We start from the raw sequence: 17,503 nt of genomic DNA, 5'->3' as shown, positions 1-17,503 counted from the left end.
GCTCTACTCCAGCCCTAAAATTGTCTAATGGTTGTCTTATAAAACAAGAATGGGTTGGATAGGCTGTGCTCGATTCCACTGGAGTTTAGCACAATGTAGTGTGATTTGATTGAAGTGTAGAAGATCCTGAATGGTCTTGACAAAGTGGACATGGAAAGGATGTTTCCTGTTGTGAGTCAGTCCAGAACTAGGATACATTGTTTTAAGATTAATATTAAGGTTAAGATTAGGATTCTTTTAGGACAGAGATGTGGAGAAATTATTTCCCAGAGGGCTGTGTGACCTTTGGACCTTGCCTCAGAAGGCTCATAGATGTTTACCCACACATGGTGTCCATTTAGCACGTTGTGCCTCTGCCAGTCTACAACGATCTGACTTATACTAATACCATTTCCAGCTTTTGGCCCTGAGATCTAAATGTGATGGCAATACAAGTTAATATCTTAAATACTGCTTAAATGCTATAATAGTTTTTGACTCAACCATCGTTTCAGTGAGTATGTTCCAAACTCACTCCACCATCTGAGGGAAAAAAAAACTTTATCCTCAAAGCCTTCCACCTGTTACCTTAAATCTCTGCCCCCTTGTCTTTGACCCCTTTACTAATGAAGACAATGCTCTAGCTATGCCTCTTGTTAACATAGAAACATAGAAGATACGAGCAAGAGTAGGCCACTTGACCCCTTGAACCAGCTCCACCATTCATTATGATCATAGCTCACAGCTCCATACCTTAATCCTGCCCTCTCCCTGGGATATTCTTGATCCTTTTAGCCACAAGAGCTATATCTACCTTCTTCTTGAAAACACACAATGTTTTGCTTCAACCACTTTCTGTGGCAGTGAATTCCACAAGCTTACTCCCTGGTGAAGAAATGTATCCTCGTCTCAGTCCTAAAAGGTTTACACCCTACCTATAAACTAAGTACTAGAATTGGGACGTTATATTGAGGTTGTACAGGACATTGGTGAGGCCTCTTCTGGAGTACTGTGTCCAGTTCTGGTGAACTTGCTATAGAAAGGATATTATTAAGCTGCAGAGGGCTCAGAAGAGATTTACCAGGATGTTGCCAGGAATGGAAGGTTTGAGTTATAAGCAGCGGCTGGATAGGCTGGAATGTTTTTCATTGTAGCACAGGAGGTTGAGGGGTGACCTGATAGAGGCTCATAAAATAATGAGGGGTATATATGAGGGATCTTGTTAACTTGATTGAGTTTTTTGAAGAAGTGACAAAGAGGATTGATGAGGGCAGCGTGGTGGACGTGATCTATATGGACTTCAGTAAGGCGTTCGACAAGGTTCCTCATGGTAGACTGGTTAGCAAGTTTAAATCACATGGAATATAGGGAGAACTAGCCATTTGGATACAGAACTGGCTCAAAGATAGAAGACAAAGGGTGGTGGTGAAGGGTAGCTTTTCAGACAAGAGGCCGGTGACCAGTGGTGTGGCACAAGGATCAGTGCTGGGCCCACTGCTTTTCGTCATTTATATAAATGATTTGGATGTGAACATAGGAGGGATGGTTAGTAAGTTTGCACATGACACCAAAATTGGAGGTATAGTGGACACTGATGAAGATTACCTCAGAGTACAATGGCATCTTGATCAGATGGGCCAATGGGCTGAGGAGTGGCAGATGGAGTTGAATTTAGACAAATGTGAGGTGCTGCATTTTGGAAAGGCAAATTAGGGCAAGACTTATACACTTAATGGTAAGGTGCTGGGGAGTGTTGCTGAGCAAAGAGACCTTGGAGTGCTGGTTCATTGCGACTTCACTTTCAAGAAACAGTAGTGAAGAAGGCTTTTTGGTATGCTTGCCTTTATTGGTCAGTACTTTGAGTATAGGACTTGGGAGGTCATGTTGCGGCTGTACAGTACATTGGATCATCCACTTTTGGAGTACTGTGTGCAATTCTGGGTTCCCTGCTCTCGGGAGGATGTTGTGAAACTTGAAAGGGTTCAGAAAAGGTTTTCAAGGATGTTGCCAGAGTTGGAGTGTTTGAGCTGTAGGGAGAGTCTGAATAGGCTGAGGCTATTTCCCTGGAGTTTTGGAGGCTGAAGGCTGACCTTATGGAGTTTTATAAAATCATGAGGGGCATGGATAGGCTAAACAGACAAGTCTTTTCCCCAGGGTAGGGGAGTCCAAAACTAGAGGGCATAGGTTTAAGGTGAGAGGGGAAAGATTTAAAACTGATCAAAAGGGCAACATTTTCACGCAGAGGGTGGTGTGTGTATGGAACGAGCTGCCAGAGGAATTGGGAGAGGCTGGTACAATTACAACATTTAAAAGGCATCTGCATGGGTATATGAATAGGATGGGTTTCGAGGGATTTGGGCCAAATTCTGGCAAATGGGACTAGATTTATCTAGGATATCTGGTCGGCATGGACTGGTTAGATTGAAGGCTCTGTTTCTGTGTTGTACATCTCTGTCTCGCTATAGATAAGGTGAATGGCAGGCGTCTTTTCCCTGGGGTGGGGGATTTCAACTCTAGGGGGCAAATTTTTAAGGTGAGAAGAGAAAGATTTTAAAAAAGACAAGGGGCCATTTTTTTACACAGAGTGCTTCTGTGTGGAATGAACTTGCAGAGGAAATGGTGGATATGGGTACAGTTACAATGTTTAAAGGACATTTAGATAAGTACATGAATAAATGTTTGGAAGTATATGGGCCAAGTGCAGGCGGGTAGGACTAGTTTAGTTTGGGATTATAGTTAGCGTGGGCTGGTTAGACCGAAGGGTCTGCTTCCATGCTGTATCACTCTATGCCTCAAGAAATTTGACTTGAAAGATGCTACCAAATCTCTGCTACTCACTTATTAACTACAAAATGATACCAACAGATCAGCATAATTGCATTGTCAAGCGAGCTGGAAGCGTTATTCACATGTCATCTTAGGTTAAAAATTGTAGGCAAGTTTTTATATGATCAATTTCTGAAAGAATTATTTTAAAATGATTCACTTTTCCAGCCCATGCCTTTGCTTGGCCAAAGGGATGGGCTGGAAAAGTGAATAATTTTGCTTGGCCAATGTTACCACCTGAGGTGACACCCAAATTATGATCCCATTTATTTTAATCCCTGCCCAAGTCAAATTTCATTTGCTATATATTATGTATTTAAAAATATTCAAGATTTGTTCAAGTTCTACGGTTTTAAATTTTATGTTGAGCCTGAACTGCTTAAGGCAATGAAAAGGATGCTCGTAAGAAAACAGGATCAGAATGGATACAATGGTACTGCTTTTGTAACTCGCTGTTACATAGTTCGGTTATGACCTGTATTGTACTTTTAGTGCTATAAATGTTGCTATTCTGTTGAGTGTCAATACACTTTCAATTTCTGAGTTGATGCCCATTTTCTTCTCCAATTTTGACAAGTGTTCAATTATAACATTTCTGTTTTTTATGGGTTATTGCAGAGACAAGCACAGGATATGAAGCAGTATAACTTTTCTCACTTGAGTGTCTCCAATAGATATTGCAAGAAGTAGATTAATCATGATGCATGAGTAGCCGTGCAATAAAGATTATTTTTAATTTTCTAATTTTAGAGGTGTTAAAACATCTAATTATTCATCTGTCATTTATTTCTGTTATTATTTACTTTTACTGTGAAATGATAATGCGAAACAATTAAGTGTGAAATTGTGTTCTGAGGCACCAACATTTTCGGATGCCAAAAATGTTCATTTCTGAAGTAATAAATTATGTGGCCAGATTTTGCCACAGTTCAACAGTAGCTAAGAAGCTAGTTAACTGCTTTTAGCATTGCAAGTCTGTGCTCAGTACATTTTTATTTTAATTTCAAATACAAATATATTTTAATAATGGTCTGAATCTTCTGATAAGGATCAGAATTCTTATTATGACCAATACAAAGGAATATGCACTTGCCTTCCTCCAATTTTTCTGTGTGAGCTTCTGATGGCAGATCCTTTGTAACTGATTGATTAAATTGAGCAGAACTCGAAGGGAGCAGAACTTGGAATGCAAGCAGAAGCCACACCCTCCTCTTCATAGAAATGTTACAGTGCAAAAGGAGGTCATTCAGCCCATCACATCTGCAAAGGCTTTGTACAACAGTTAGTGAAGACTTGAAATTTTCCAAAGCTGTTTTGAAAAGCTTGAAAGAGCAGATGAGTGTGTAATGTAAATGTATAAGGTAGGTGGGTGAGTTAAGCAGTAGGGTGGATGGATAAGGAAGTTGATGGGTTAGATGGGGAGGTGGGAGGGGTCAGGGGTAAAGTTTCATTGAGACGGGTAGAGTGGCAGATGGATGAAGTGGTTTGGTATGTGAGAGAGGTGGGGTGGGAGCTGGGTGAGGTGGATCAAGGGCAGTCAGGTCAGGTCAAGAGTGAGTCAGGGTTTAGTTGAGAAGTCAAGTGGTAGATTGAGTCGAGGGGTTGGCAAGTGAGAAACCAGTCAGGTTGAGTAAGGGAGGGGTGGGGGCGATCAAGTAGCAAGGTCAGTGCGAGTATTGCAGGGGTGGTGTGTTCAGATGTGTAATTACCCAGGAGTTAGACTCTGATTTTTCTGTCTTAACATTTTCTGACTAGCCATCCAAGTAATTATGTTAGAACAGTCCAAAGTCTCTGCCTGTAACTTAGAGTATATTTTAGAGGATCCTAGGAAGCAGAATTGATTTTCAAATCTGGGAGTTCAAACTTCCAAGGGAATTCCTAGAGTTTTTTTTGCATTGAGGCTTAAAAAGGTTCAATAGCGCATTTTGGGGATGGTACCTCAGCCCCTGACTGTGTGGAGAGCAGAAGATTTGGATTCGTCTGCCTACATATTCTGTGTTTGTGCACTTCCCTCCACCTGACAAAGGAGCAGCACTCCAAAAGCTTGTGATTTCAAATAAATCTATTGGACAATAACCTGGAGTTGTGTAACTTCTGACCTTGACCACCCCAGTCCAACACCGGCATCTCCACATCATTAAATGACATAATTATCATATAACAAGAAAGAACAAGAAATTTTTTTTTTTTGGTTTCTGCTAAAGTTAATTATGCAAGGGGAGAAGCTAAGGATTTGCTGGCAGCTGCCCGTTTCCTGATCAACAGCAGTTAACCTTTAACTGCCATCACAGAATTGACCTTAAAAGGGTCAGAACTAATTAAATACAGGTGCACTTTTACTACGAAACTGCCATGCTGAAGCCTGTATATTGTCTAACAGTGCTATGGGAGATCAGCCAGTATTGCAAAGATTTCTTTTACATTTAATGCATTTCCGTTAAATAACTTTATGTTCACTTATCACTTGGGCAATATCATGCCAATAGGATGCGATACTGGGTTGCTTTGAGAATGTAAACCACAGGCTCTTAAAAAAAACTGTGTCACTGTGACAGAATAATTTTCATGTGCCTGAGATTTGAACATGCTATGTTTCAGACAGTAGTCCTTGATCAATTGTGAACTGCTAGTCTCCAGTATTTATTAACCAGAATAAATTTTTATTAATATCATTTAAATTTTCCCATTCCTTTGGCTGCCTTTATCACTAGAACAAGTTGTGAAATTTTAATTTGTAAATCGAAATATTTATGGGTTCGCACCAGCAAAGTGAACATGAAAAGTCACAGAGATCTACAGCATAGAAAAAGGCCTTTCAGCCCATCACACCTACTTCATTCAGGAACAACCGCATAACTATTCTAATCCCATTTTCCAGCACTTGGCCTATAGCCTTGTATGGCTTGGTATCACAAGTGCACATATAAATACTTCTAAAATGTTATAAGAGTTTCTCCCTCTACCACCCTTGCAGGCAGTGAGTTCCAGATTCCCACCACTCTCTAGGTGAAAAAGTTTTTCTTCACATCTCTTCTAAACCTTGTCCCGCATACCTTAAATCTATTCCCCTGGACATTGATCCCTCCATCAATAGGAAAAGTTTCTTCCTGTCTGCCCTGTCTATACCCCTCGTAATTTCATACACCTCAATCATGTCTTCTCTCGCTCTCGCCTTCTCTCGTTCTGGCCTTCTCTCGATCTCGCCTTCTCTCGATCTCCTTTCCTCTAAGGAAGACAGCCCCAGTCTATCTGATCTATTTTCCTCATTGAAACACTCCAGCCCAGGTAACATCCTGGCACATCTCCACTGCACCCTCACTACGTCCCTCCAATAATGTGGATTCTGGAACAGCTGTGGTGTACCCAATGTTAAATTCAATTCCAGCATAACTCTCCCTGCTGTTAAATTTTATGCCTCGACTCATAAAGGCAAATATACCATGTGCCTTCTTGACCATTTTAACCGCCTGTCCTGATACCTTAAGAGACCGGTGTACATGCACAGCAAGGTTCTTTTGATCCTCAGTGCTTCCCAGGTCTTTCTGTTCATCATGTAATCCCTTGCCAGATTGTCACAGTACTCAATGGGTGCATTAATGTCCTTGAGATGAAAGAATTTCCAACCTCTGCTTTAGTTTGATCTAGTCAGAAGTCACACAACATCGGCTTATTATGCAACAGGTTTATCTGAAATCACTTCAAATAGAGCTTTTGAACTTTAACCTGATGTCATGTGACTTTGTCCATCCCATTCCAACACTGGCACCTCAACATCTTAGTTGATCTACACAGATTTCCATTCTCATAGTATGTAATTGATCTTGATGTTCCCTGCAATTGAGGAGTTCTAAACCTGTTCCTCGTATCCCCACAACTTAAGAACAAAGTGTCCGTACATTTCATTCTGTGTGAAGAGACAGTATATCATAAAAGCACCAAAATACACTAACTAAGTTGACAGAAACTCAGCAAGACTTGATCATCTTTCATAAAAGAAGATATATATGCCTACTGCTGTTTTTCAGTACATGTCTATTTTATTTGAATTTGAGTACTGGTGGTGCCACAGCCTAAGCTGCTTCCACCCACCATAAATGCATCACATCATACACGTGAAATTGGTTGCTTTGGTTATTCAGTTGCTATGGGAGAGGGAGACTGGCCCATACTACATTTCATGGTTTTTTTTTTGTCATACATTCTATCTAGGATTTGGTTGCTTGGCAGCTGAGATCTGTACTCTATGAACTAGAGAATGTATTTTGAAGAAGCAGCAGTTCTGTCAGTATGATGTCACCACACCGATTAGTAAAACATTTAATGCTTATTAAACCAGGAAGTTGTGCCATTTTGATCTAGCCATGTGGTTGTTCAGCAGGCAGAAAATTGATATTGCGAAATAATTCAATTTCTGCAATAAGTTGTCCATAGCCTATAAGTATATCAACCCCTTCTTACTAGTCCCCTCTTTTCATTATCTACAGGCTGCTCCTTGGAAACAGCATTCAAAAAAAATTAGGTCAGACTCTATGTACACAGGAGAGCACCCAATTCTACTTCACCTTCCATCACAAATGAAAACGGAAAGTGATGGAGAAACTCAGCAAGTTTGGCAGCATCTGTGCAGGAAAAATGTTTTGAATCAAGAATGACTCTTCTTCAGAACCCTTCCATCAAGTTGTCAGACTATTTGTCTGACATTCAGTCCTGGATGAATATTAGTGTCCTACAGGCAAATAATGGAAAGATAAAAGCAAATGTCTTTAGCCCCACCACAAATTGTTACTTGGCTACAATCCCATTCCCCTTGTCATCTACTAACTCAGATTGAACAAAGACTACTCATAATCTCGACTCCTGGTTGACTGTGTATTAAGTTTACATCTCCAAATATTCTCCATCATAAACTCCAGCTACATCTATGCCTATTTCATTGCCCCCATCAGTTTTTCTTAAGTTTATCTCATGCTGAAACATTATTGATCTCTCAACTTGACTACTCCACTGCTGTTACATCTGCCCTCCATTCTCTATCATGAAGAAACTTCAGCATACCTATAACTCTGTTGTATACATCCTATCCCTTTTTCAAGGACCATTTACCCATTGCTATTTTTCCAGCTGTTTCAATTTTATTTGAAATCAATTGGTGGTGCCTCAGTCAAAATGTCATACCTCTCACATCTTACATGTGAAATTGAATTTTTTGGTTATTCAGCTGTTATAGGAGAGGGAGACTGGCCTATGCCATATTTCATGTATTTTTAATCATTCCTTCAGGACCTAGGATTTGCTGGATAGGGAGTTCAAGCAGCTGAATATGGTCGCATTCAGACCACCACCCCGGGGGACTTTGCGCTGGTGTCCTCAGGCTGTCATGATTGACCTCCCACAACCACAACTAGGTATGACTCCTCCCCTGATTCACATTGATTCCAGTTTTGCAAGGACCCCTTGATGCCATATTTGGTAATATACCGCCTTAAGTTTAAGTCTTTTGTCCATGTTTGGACCAAGTCTGTCATGAGAAAACTCTTGTGTCACTCCAACTTTTGCTTCGTGTGATCATCCACTTCCTTCACCTCACCATTGGCACCTGTACCTTCAGCCATTTGAGCTGTGACACTCTAGAATTACCTGCTTGAACCATGTTGCTTACTTTCTTCTTAAAGCAGCTTTGTTAAACCACATTTCTTTGACTGAACTTTGTCACCTTTCCTCATATCTTCTTTGGGTTGGTGTTAATTTTTGTTTGAATGTACCTATGAAATGCCATTAGACCAGTAATCAAAACATGTATTTTCCGTCGAGGGATACTTCTTGCTTTCAGGAGCTGCTCATTCAATATCTTTTTTCATTCTCACTGACTCATTTATTAAATGGTGCATTTTCGTAGTAACAATATTGTTGCATTTAAGTTTACATTACATATGGTCAGAACCAGCTTTGGAAGAGTTCAACAATATCTTCAAGAATTATCAACCTCGCATTAACTTTAAAGCGACAACACAAAATGAAAGTATGAATTTCCTAGATGCCATGGTATTTAAATTGACACAATACAACAGTTATAAATTAATAATCTTTTTTTCCCCAAAATAGCTGATCAGTAGCTCTACAAACAAGCTATCACCCTAAGCATACCCTCTAATGGTAGGGTCACAACTAATGCATTTCTATCGCATATGCAGAAAGAAGATAAAAGATTTTAATCAGGCTCATTTATAATGTCAAGGATCTCGATCTCAGATTTGAGCTTAACATTTCATACAATGTTCACTTTAATAACAACTACTCGTAGCTACTGAATTTAAGCAACCTTAAGTTAGAGATTCCACATTCATTTTCAAGGAATTTAATAACTTGGTGATTTCTTCCTGTCTCCCAGGTTGTCAGACTTCCTTTGTTAACAATTTTAAAACTGCTTTCTGTCCTTTTGCAGCCTCCCTCTCTGTCCTCCTAGCCTTTTTATTGCCCCCTTACGGCCTTATCTCCTTTGCAGTCTTCTTATCACCCCCGTGCTTCCTTACCCCCTTTCAGCCTTCCTGTCTCCACTCATCACATCCTCCCTCTTCCCAACCCCCTACAACTTAACTATTCTCATCTCTTGCAGCCTCCTCTTCCCTTCTACTTTTGTCTTTCCTCCCCTAACAACCTCCTTCCCCACTCCTTGCAGCCTCCCTCTCCTTCCTAATATGTCGAAGCCACTGAGTATCCTCCACCTCATCTTCCCACTCCCCTCTCCCTTTGTTGCCTCCACATCAAAACTTCTTGTCCCACTATCCTCCTTCCTCTGTCCTTCTTCTCTAGCCCCTTTGCAGCCTACTCTTCCAGCCCTCTGCAGCCTCCTCCCATCCTACTCACCTGGCATCCTCCTCCCCCCTTACTCACTTGCAGACCTTTTCTCCTCCTTGCAGCCTCCCTCTCTTCCTCTCATAGCTTCCCTTTTCTTTTTCTTGCAGCCTCCCTTTATCACCCCCTTGCAGCCTCCCACTCCCCCATTCTTGTATGTTTCTTTTATCCCCCTTACAGCTTCTCTCTCCTACCAACCTCTCCTTGCAACCTCCTTCTTCCACCACCATCCCGTCCTCCACGGATACAAGAGCTGGATCTCTCTGCCCATTTGCTCCTGACAAAAGGTACCATGGCAACCACTTCTTTACCACTGTTTACTTTCTGAACCGTTGTTTTTCAGCCAATCATTATCTGTTTTTATTCTGTGTTTTCAGCTAATAGGCTCATTAGTGAACCTTTCAGCAGCATGCACAAAAGAGAAACAGTCTGTTATTGGAGAAGCAGCTCTTCACTAAACTTGTCAGTTCTCTTTGTGAAGGTGTTAAGTGTTTTAGTTGGTCTCTCCCATGATTTAACCTTCACAGGTGTCTTGCTAGCTTTCGGGGATGAATTAACCCACTGCCCTGTGCATTTTGTGTGACATATGGGTTGCCGTATCACATTAAAATTATAAATGCATGTGTTGATTCTTCTATAATTTCCATAATTTGGTAAAAGACTTGGAGAACTCAGCAAATGCTCATATGACACTGACTTTGAAGCTTATTGTTGGTTACAAAAGACTAAATAAGGTCAGTCTATTTTGGTAACAGAAGGATTTGAAATCCAAAGGCTCAAAAGTAAGGTATTTGGCATAAGAAGCTGATGTAACATGAGGCAACATTTGGGATGGTATGGTTGTAAATTCTAGTCCATAATTGATATTCATTGCAGCATAGCTCTTGGTTCATGCATTAAAGTTTAGCTGTAGATTAATGAGGACATCTGATTGAGAAACCGATACTCAGATCTGAAACATATGCAATTCAAACAAGCTTGGAGATGGTTACAGTTAAAAGCTTACCTGTTTATCACAACAAAATCAGAGGAGACTTGTTACTTAGACATAAATGACCCACCTCTGGGCATGTAATGGATCCAGAAGATCTACACTTGCTTTTGTAAAAGCTTTAAGTTATGTCTGTGGTTTTCAGATCCAAATAAGAAAAATCCAGGTTTTGAACAAGACAATTCCTTAACAGAGCCAGCAATGTGGGGAGACCGAAGTTCTAACACTCCCATGAGAAACATGAGTTGTTCATATAATTTACAGAAGCAAGGAGTTGTGTTGAAGGTAAACTATTTTATTTCCTCTTGTTGTCATGGAGGTAGAATGTTGGAGTATAAGCTTCCTTTGTTTAGCTTATCTATGTGGATTTGCTGACAGATGCAAGCTTTTCAGTTTGGGAACGGACAGAACCATTACAGCTTTGGTCTTATCTGGGCTGCAACTAACTGAGTGAGCCAAAGGAATTTAACATTAATCAGACCTGCACTTGAGCAGGCAAAATATCAACTTTACCATCCATTTCAAAGAATGTAAGTGAGCAACTGCAAGATTTGTCAAGTTCGAAGCTTGAAGAAGAAATCTATAGTGATCCTCACAGACCCTTGTGCCAGAAAGTAACTGGTCAGCTTGGAATAAACAGGAGAAAGCATCTAACAAAAGCTAAAATCACCTGTGAGATCAACAGCTATACAGAGGTTGTGTGAGTTTAGCGAGTTATTAGCAATTGGGGATGTTCCTGATGCTTAAATCCATAAACAAGGTGACAATGGAACCCATACTTGAACTGAAGAATCCACAGTCTTGAAAATATTTAAATGAAATTAGAGGATTGCTTAAGTAAATCCTAATTAAAGGATTTCCAATAAAATTGTACCTTAAGTAATAATGAGTGGTAAAGAGAATGAAAGTAAATTTTGGAGAGCTACAGCCTAACTTTTAGGGTTGGTCCTAAGAACTGTGAAGGAAACTTCATGATTTTGTAAGATAAGGAACTATTGTAGGAAAGCAACAAATAAAACTGCATTCATAATATTCATAACGTCATACAGTATGGAAACAGACCCTTCATACCAACAAGTTCATGCCAAACCTAATCCCGAACTAAACTAATCCCACCTGCCTGCTCCTGGCCCATATCCAGTTATGAAGTATAAATTAATAGTGATTAATTTGAATAATTGGTATATAATGAAGTTTGCTTTTCTTTACAAACATGAAATCTTATGATTTGGTTGTCAGTGAATTGCTGGTATTCAGATTTTTTTATTTAAACCTGAACAGTCCCATGCAGGATCACAACAGTATAGAATGTGCTGCCTGAAAGGGTGATAGAAGCAGATTCATTAGTAACTCTCAGCACTTGAAGGGAAATGTTTACAGGGGAAAGAAAGGGAAGTAGGACAAATTGATTGCTCTTTCAAAAAACTAGCACAGACACGGTGGGCTGAAAGATCTCTTCTGCTTTGCCATCTAATGATTCTAGTAACAGTACCATTTGTGAATGAATACAAAAATACGAAGATAGAGCTCTTCCATGTATGGTTAATACAGATTGTGCAGGAAGGAGGACTTTAGATATGTTGACCATTAGAACTGCTTTTGGGTGAACGTGTGCAAGTCCGATGGGATGCACTTCATTAGACTAGAACCAATATTTTCCCAAAGGATTTTGCTGGTGCTTTTGGAGAATGGTTATACTCACTTAACAGGCAAATTGAAACTTGAGTGCAGATTCAGAAGGGTGGAGAAAAATGGAAAGTAAGGTAGAAAATTTGTTAGCATGCTTAGAAGGCAGTGGAAATAAAGCCAGATGATAGACTGAGAGAGTTTCCTAGTTTTGAATGTTACGTATTTCAATGGAAGAAGTCTAGGGAAAATGTTATTGAATTGGAAGTCAAAATTGCCACTGGGGAATATGATGTGGCTATTACTGAAACATGACTTAATGAAAGCCAGGAATGACAGCTCAATATTTCCTGTTTACTGGATCTTTCAATGAGATAGTGGAATACAAAGGAAGGGCGTCACTGTATTGATAGCTGTGTGGAGGAATGACATGAAAGAAGAATCATCAAATGCTTAGATGGATTAAACTGAAGAACCAAAAATGACTGTCACTGTTGGGAATACACTTTAGACCTTCAAGAGAAGGAAAGAGAGTTGATATGCAAGCAAATCATTGATAGGTGCAAAAGCCACAGAGCAGTAATAAATGAGGGATTTCAACAACTCTAATCTTAACTGGGATCGAACAGTGTGAAAGATTCAATGAGAGCACATTTCTCAAAATGCTTTAGAGAAAATGTTTTTATCCAGTATATGGCAAGTCTAACAACAAGGGATGTTCTGGACTTAGTGTTAATGACAGGTGAAAGGGATATCAGTTGAGCATTTTGTGGAAGTGGTCATAATTCCGTTAAAATTTGGTGAGTAATGGAAAAGAGAAAAGATCAACTGGAAATCAAGGTTCTCAATTGGAGAAATATAAAATTACATAAGATTTTCGGGGGTCTGGGTGGCCTGTATAGGAAGGCATTAATTCACTTGGTTGAGGGATCCATAACCAGGCAGCACACGTTTAGTTAAAGTGAGAGATTTAAAGTATATTTGAGGAGAAAGCTTTTCAGATTATTCTTTATAGCCCATGCAGACATGGCTCCTTCCATTCTGTAAATTCCTAGAATTCTTTCCATGTGATTCTTAGAAATAAAACCATGGCTAGTGTAACCTAATGACTTTAATTACTTGCTTTGTTTTGTCTTTTTAAAGTAATAAATTCAACTTTGCAATAGATTTTGCTATTTACGTTATTTGAAGTTGAGCATGCAATGTGTTTTCACAGCATCCACTGCTGGTATAACTACTCGTTGCTTGCAAAAGGTGACTGTTAGTCCCGCAATGTTAATACAGATGAATTACTCATATTATGTGACTTAATTTTTTTCAAGGAGATGGTTCAAACCTCAATCCAGTTTACTTGCAACTTGGGCTACAACTAAACATTCTTCATATTCCCGACTGACCTCTTAGCATACAATTTTTATACTTCTTCCTTTACCTGCTTTCAAAAAAGGACAGTGGAAGATTAGAACCACCTTCCAAGAGTGTACTTCCTACAAACAAATCTGGCAAGGACATTACTCACTGTGTTGAGAACTAATGCCAGCAGGACAAGACATTATCTGATAAATATATGACTCCATTTGGCTAGTATTGAGATGCAAACTATTTTCAAAATACTCAGTTACACAAGCATCTAAATTGAATGTGTATAGTTGTCAACTTATTATTCATATATGCTGAAATTGATATTACTCAAAAGATATGTTACAAAGACTACAAGATTGTTTTGGACTGTTTACATGAGACTGCCTATGTCTGTAATTTGACATGAACTGAAAATGGTACTATCTGCAGGAGTAGACACTATATTCCAAAAATACAATTTAAACAAAAAGAGTCAATTGAACTAGTGCTTTGACCTTTAATGTTGCTGAAATGAAATTTCCTTTAGCGTTCTACAATGATATGCGAAACTGGCTGTAAGTTGTACTGTAATTTGGTTTAACCTTCAAAACCTTGGCTTCAAACTGTTGGGCAGATCTTAATGTGGGCTCAGGAAACACATTTTACTGTTCAAGCAGGGGGAAGGTTTATTATTCTGTTAACTAAATCTGTTCTGTCTGGCAAGTTTTATCTGTCTAAGAAATATGATATGTAAAATTTGCAACAGTATACAATGTGGAGTTCCTTTTTATTGACACAAGTATGTTGGACATAAGAATGAAAGATGCCTGTAAGACTTAATGAATACATTAATTGATTAAGTAATATTAGACAAAAATGTAACATTGGATACAAGAGTGTTGACTTGCTTGGACAATTTTTAAAAAGCAAATATCTTTAAAAACTGCTACTATTGAATACTACCAATGATTCTTGTAGATTATTTAGAAGTGGAAAGCAACAGGTTTCTGTCTAATTTAAACCAACTAAATCAAAAAACACATTTCAGAAAGTAAAACTGAAGTTGTAATCTATATAATCCCTTCATTGTTTTATCTCCTAAATATTCATAACCCAGACTAATTACGATTGCCAGCTGAGTGGTAGGATTGTTCTTTTGTGTTACATTTCACTTAACATGCATTGAAAGAAAACTTGAACTGAAGGAAAAAAATAAGACACATTTTAGTTCACAAAGAAAGCTCACTTAATTTTCATGTATTATACAAACCTGATTCCTTTCCTGTGTGCGTGTTGCAGTAAAGCTCCAAAGTCAGATGAAAAGTTTCCAAATGTTTGCCGTTCTGGTTGTGGTAATGTCAAATGGATTTCTGAAGTAATAAATGGACTCATGAATGTCCCACAATATTAAAGATCCATAAGCATTGTTTCCTGATAAAAATTTGTCTACATATGGTAATCTGCAGTAATAAATTTGAAGGAAAAATAGCAGAATTGTTCTGTGCTATACTCAAATCCGGGTTCTGTTTTCAGTTAGCAGAGAGATCATGCAACTCTTAGCTGTTGCTGATGCCACTGTCTGTGCTGCTTTTATTGCTTCAAGGCCAGGCTCTGTTGGATTGGGTGTGTAGCTGGTATGCACAGAATCTCAACATAAGGCAGACTAACAGGCTCCTTAAAAACACAAGCATGAAGTTTGTAGGATCAGCCCACCTATGATGTCATGGCAGTTAGAACTAATCGAGCAAGAGGTTTCCTTATTCCTCCTAGGATATACTCCTAGATTCCTGGTACAGCCAGACGGAATACAAATTAAATTCTTTGTTGTTTAGACATCTGCAATGGATGTGAACCAAAAGGGACATGTCATTGTTTAAAACATATATTTTCTCCCACAAGATAACCATTCACTTCATCCTGTTAAAAGTAAATCTAAATGCAGGAAAGTCAAAACACACTGTTCACTTTACTTCAAAGGATGGCTTTCAGAGGATATTTATGCCCTGTAATTCTGGTTTAGCATATGCATCATTCACTTAAACCGATCACAGCATCTGAAGAAGCTGCATGGCCAAGGATCATGTGTGATCATCTGTGATTTATCTTAACTTTGTTACTTTCTGGAAATATGTTATGGACTTTGTTGATAAAGTTGCAAATATTTGTGCTGCATTCCTTTTAAGCATCATTAGTTATTAACTGTTAACAAATGTTGGGATTATTGATCTCTGCAGTACTTCAAGAATCTGTTTTGTGTATAGAAAAGCATTTAATCCCTTCAGTGTCACATTTACTCCTGACACCTAAATGTTTTCTCTTGTAATCTTCGTTGTACATGCGCACCCACAAATATTTTAAGGCTGAATTCCTCTCTTCTGATAGGATTCCTTGAGGGCAAGACCTAGATCTGCCTCTCCAAATCTGGTCCAAACAATATCCCTCGCTCAAAAATTAGTAACAATGAGGAGCAGGCTTCTGCCAAAATTCTTGAAGCCAAGAGGGATTCCATTTCTGTCAACACAAGAATGCTAATATTGTGGCAACACTGCTACTGCACCAGAAGAGACAGGGCCTCCATTTTATGGGGCAGAAGGACCCTGATACTTGAACCAGACCACTCGCTGAAGGCCTTGGTCGAGATCAGGACCTTCGGTGAGCTGAGCACTGTTAATGAATTGGAGGGAACAGTGACCTGCATTAAGATTTGTCTTTGTTTAGGATTCCTGATGCTGTTCCCTAGTTTGTGCATCTAGTTGGTGATCGTAGGAAGCAGTGGAAAGTGGGGCAGTGTTGAAACCTGCTGGGAATAGTACCAAAGTCTTGCCCCCTCTCTGGCCACAATTTGCATTGGGTGGTGGTAGGTGAGGAACGAACAGCCCAAGAGGTGAACCACCTGCTGATCTTACCACCACGATTATTCTTCATTTCCCCTTATGTTCTATCCAGTTTTGATCATGATTATGAAAAAGAATGTAGCTCTTAATATTGCATGACATGCAAAAAAAATGAACGTCGTAGATATCCAGTAGAACAGTGCAGCAAATTTACTATAATTACTCTCATACAAGTTTGCCTCCAATTTCTAGTGGAATAAGTAATTATTAGTATGAAAGTTTACCTGTAAGACGCACTTGCTATAAACTACAAATTCAGTTCTTTTATTGTAGCCAGTGTTTTCTTTTAAACTGCAGGATATCAATGCCATTCTTGATCTCTTCCAGTCTTTTGATTGCACAAATATGATGTGACATGCCTTTCTAGCATCCATTTAAAGGATAATGAATTAAATATTTTCAGCATTTGGTTTTGAAAGCAATTAATTTTTTTGACCTTGCAGTACATTTTACCTGCATCTATTCCTGAACAATACCATGACCTCTCATGCATTTCTTAAAATTAAGTTTTCAAATTTTACAGCAATTTTTTCAGTTTCAGAACTGTATCAAACAGCTGGTTCCTTTCCAAAATGGACACAGGAAATGTAGACACTTCACTAGGCTTTAACCAAACTTCCTCTCATCATATTCTGGGTTCCTTTTACAAACTGACATGTGAGAAACTGCCTGTGAATTCAGTCTCCAAGATACAATTTCAAACCTATGTCAAGTACAACCAACATATGGAATTCATTTTTTAAATGTAGTTGTGCTATTAGCAACTTGTTATATGGCTCCGCAATTGCACTGTAACAGTGTTATCCTCAGACAAATGATGTAAGCAGCTTCTAGCAACCAAAAGACTGAGCTACAGAATGAGAGATAGTAGGAACTGCAGATGCTAGAGAATCTGAGATAACAAGGTGTAGAGCTGGATGAACACAGCAGGCCAAGCAGTATCAGAGGAGCAGGAAGGCTGACGTTTCGGGCCGAGACCCTTCTTCAGAAAAAT

At 39.1% G+C, this 17,503-nt stretch overlaps 2 protein-coding genes across 2 annotated transcripts in view; one reads left to right on the top strand and one right to left on the bottom strand.

Annotated features, from left to right (window-relative positions):
• angptl1a (angiopoietin-like 1a) overlaps positions 1-15,246 on the bottom strand; it is a 66,008-nt gene extending 50,762 nt beyond the window's left edge. The window contains exon 1 of the mRNA XM_020531425.2: positions 14,886-15,246. The gene's annotated coding sequence lies outside the window, so the exon portion shown is untranslated. The remainder of the gene's footprint in view (positions 1-14,885) is intronic.
• The window catches only part of LOC109918905 (ras-specific guanine nucleotide-releasing factor RalGPS2-like), a 53,246-nt gene continuing 43,868 nt past the window's right edge, over positions 8,126-17,503 (top strand). Inside the window, exon 1 of the mRNA XM_048602016.1 lies at positions 8,126-8,210. Coding sequence (XP_048457973.1) covers positions 8,126-8,210 — 85 coding nt within the window. The remainder of the gene's footprint in view (positions 8,211-17,503) is intronic.

This window comes from Rhincodon typus, chromosome 10, assembly GCF_021869965.1.
Source record: "Rhincodon typus isolate 14 chromosome 10, sRhiTyp1.1, whole genome shotgun sequence".
In the NCBI taxonomy this organism is placed as follows: Eukaryota; Metazoa; Chordata; class Chondrichthyes; order Orectolobiformes; family Rhincodontidae; genus Rhincodon; species Rhincodon typus.
The sequence above is the reverse complement of the archived record's forward strand: the minus strand, read 5'-3'. Positions and strand labels throughout refer to the sequence as shown.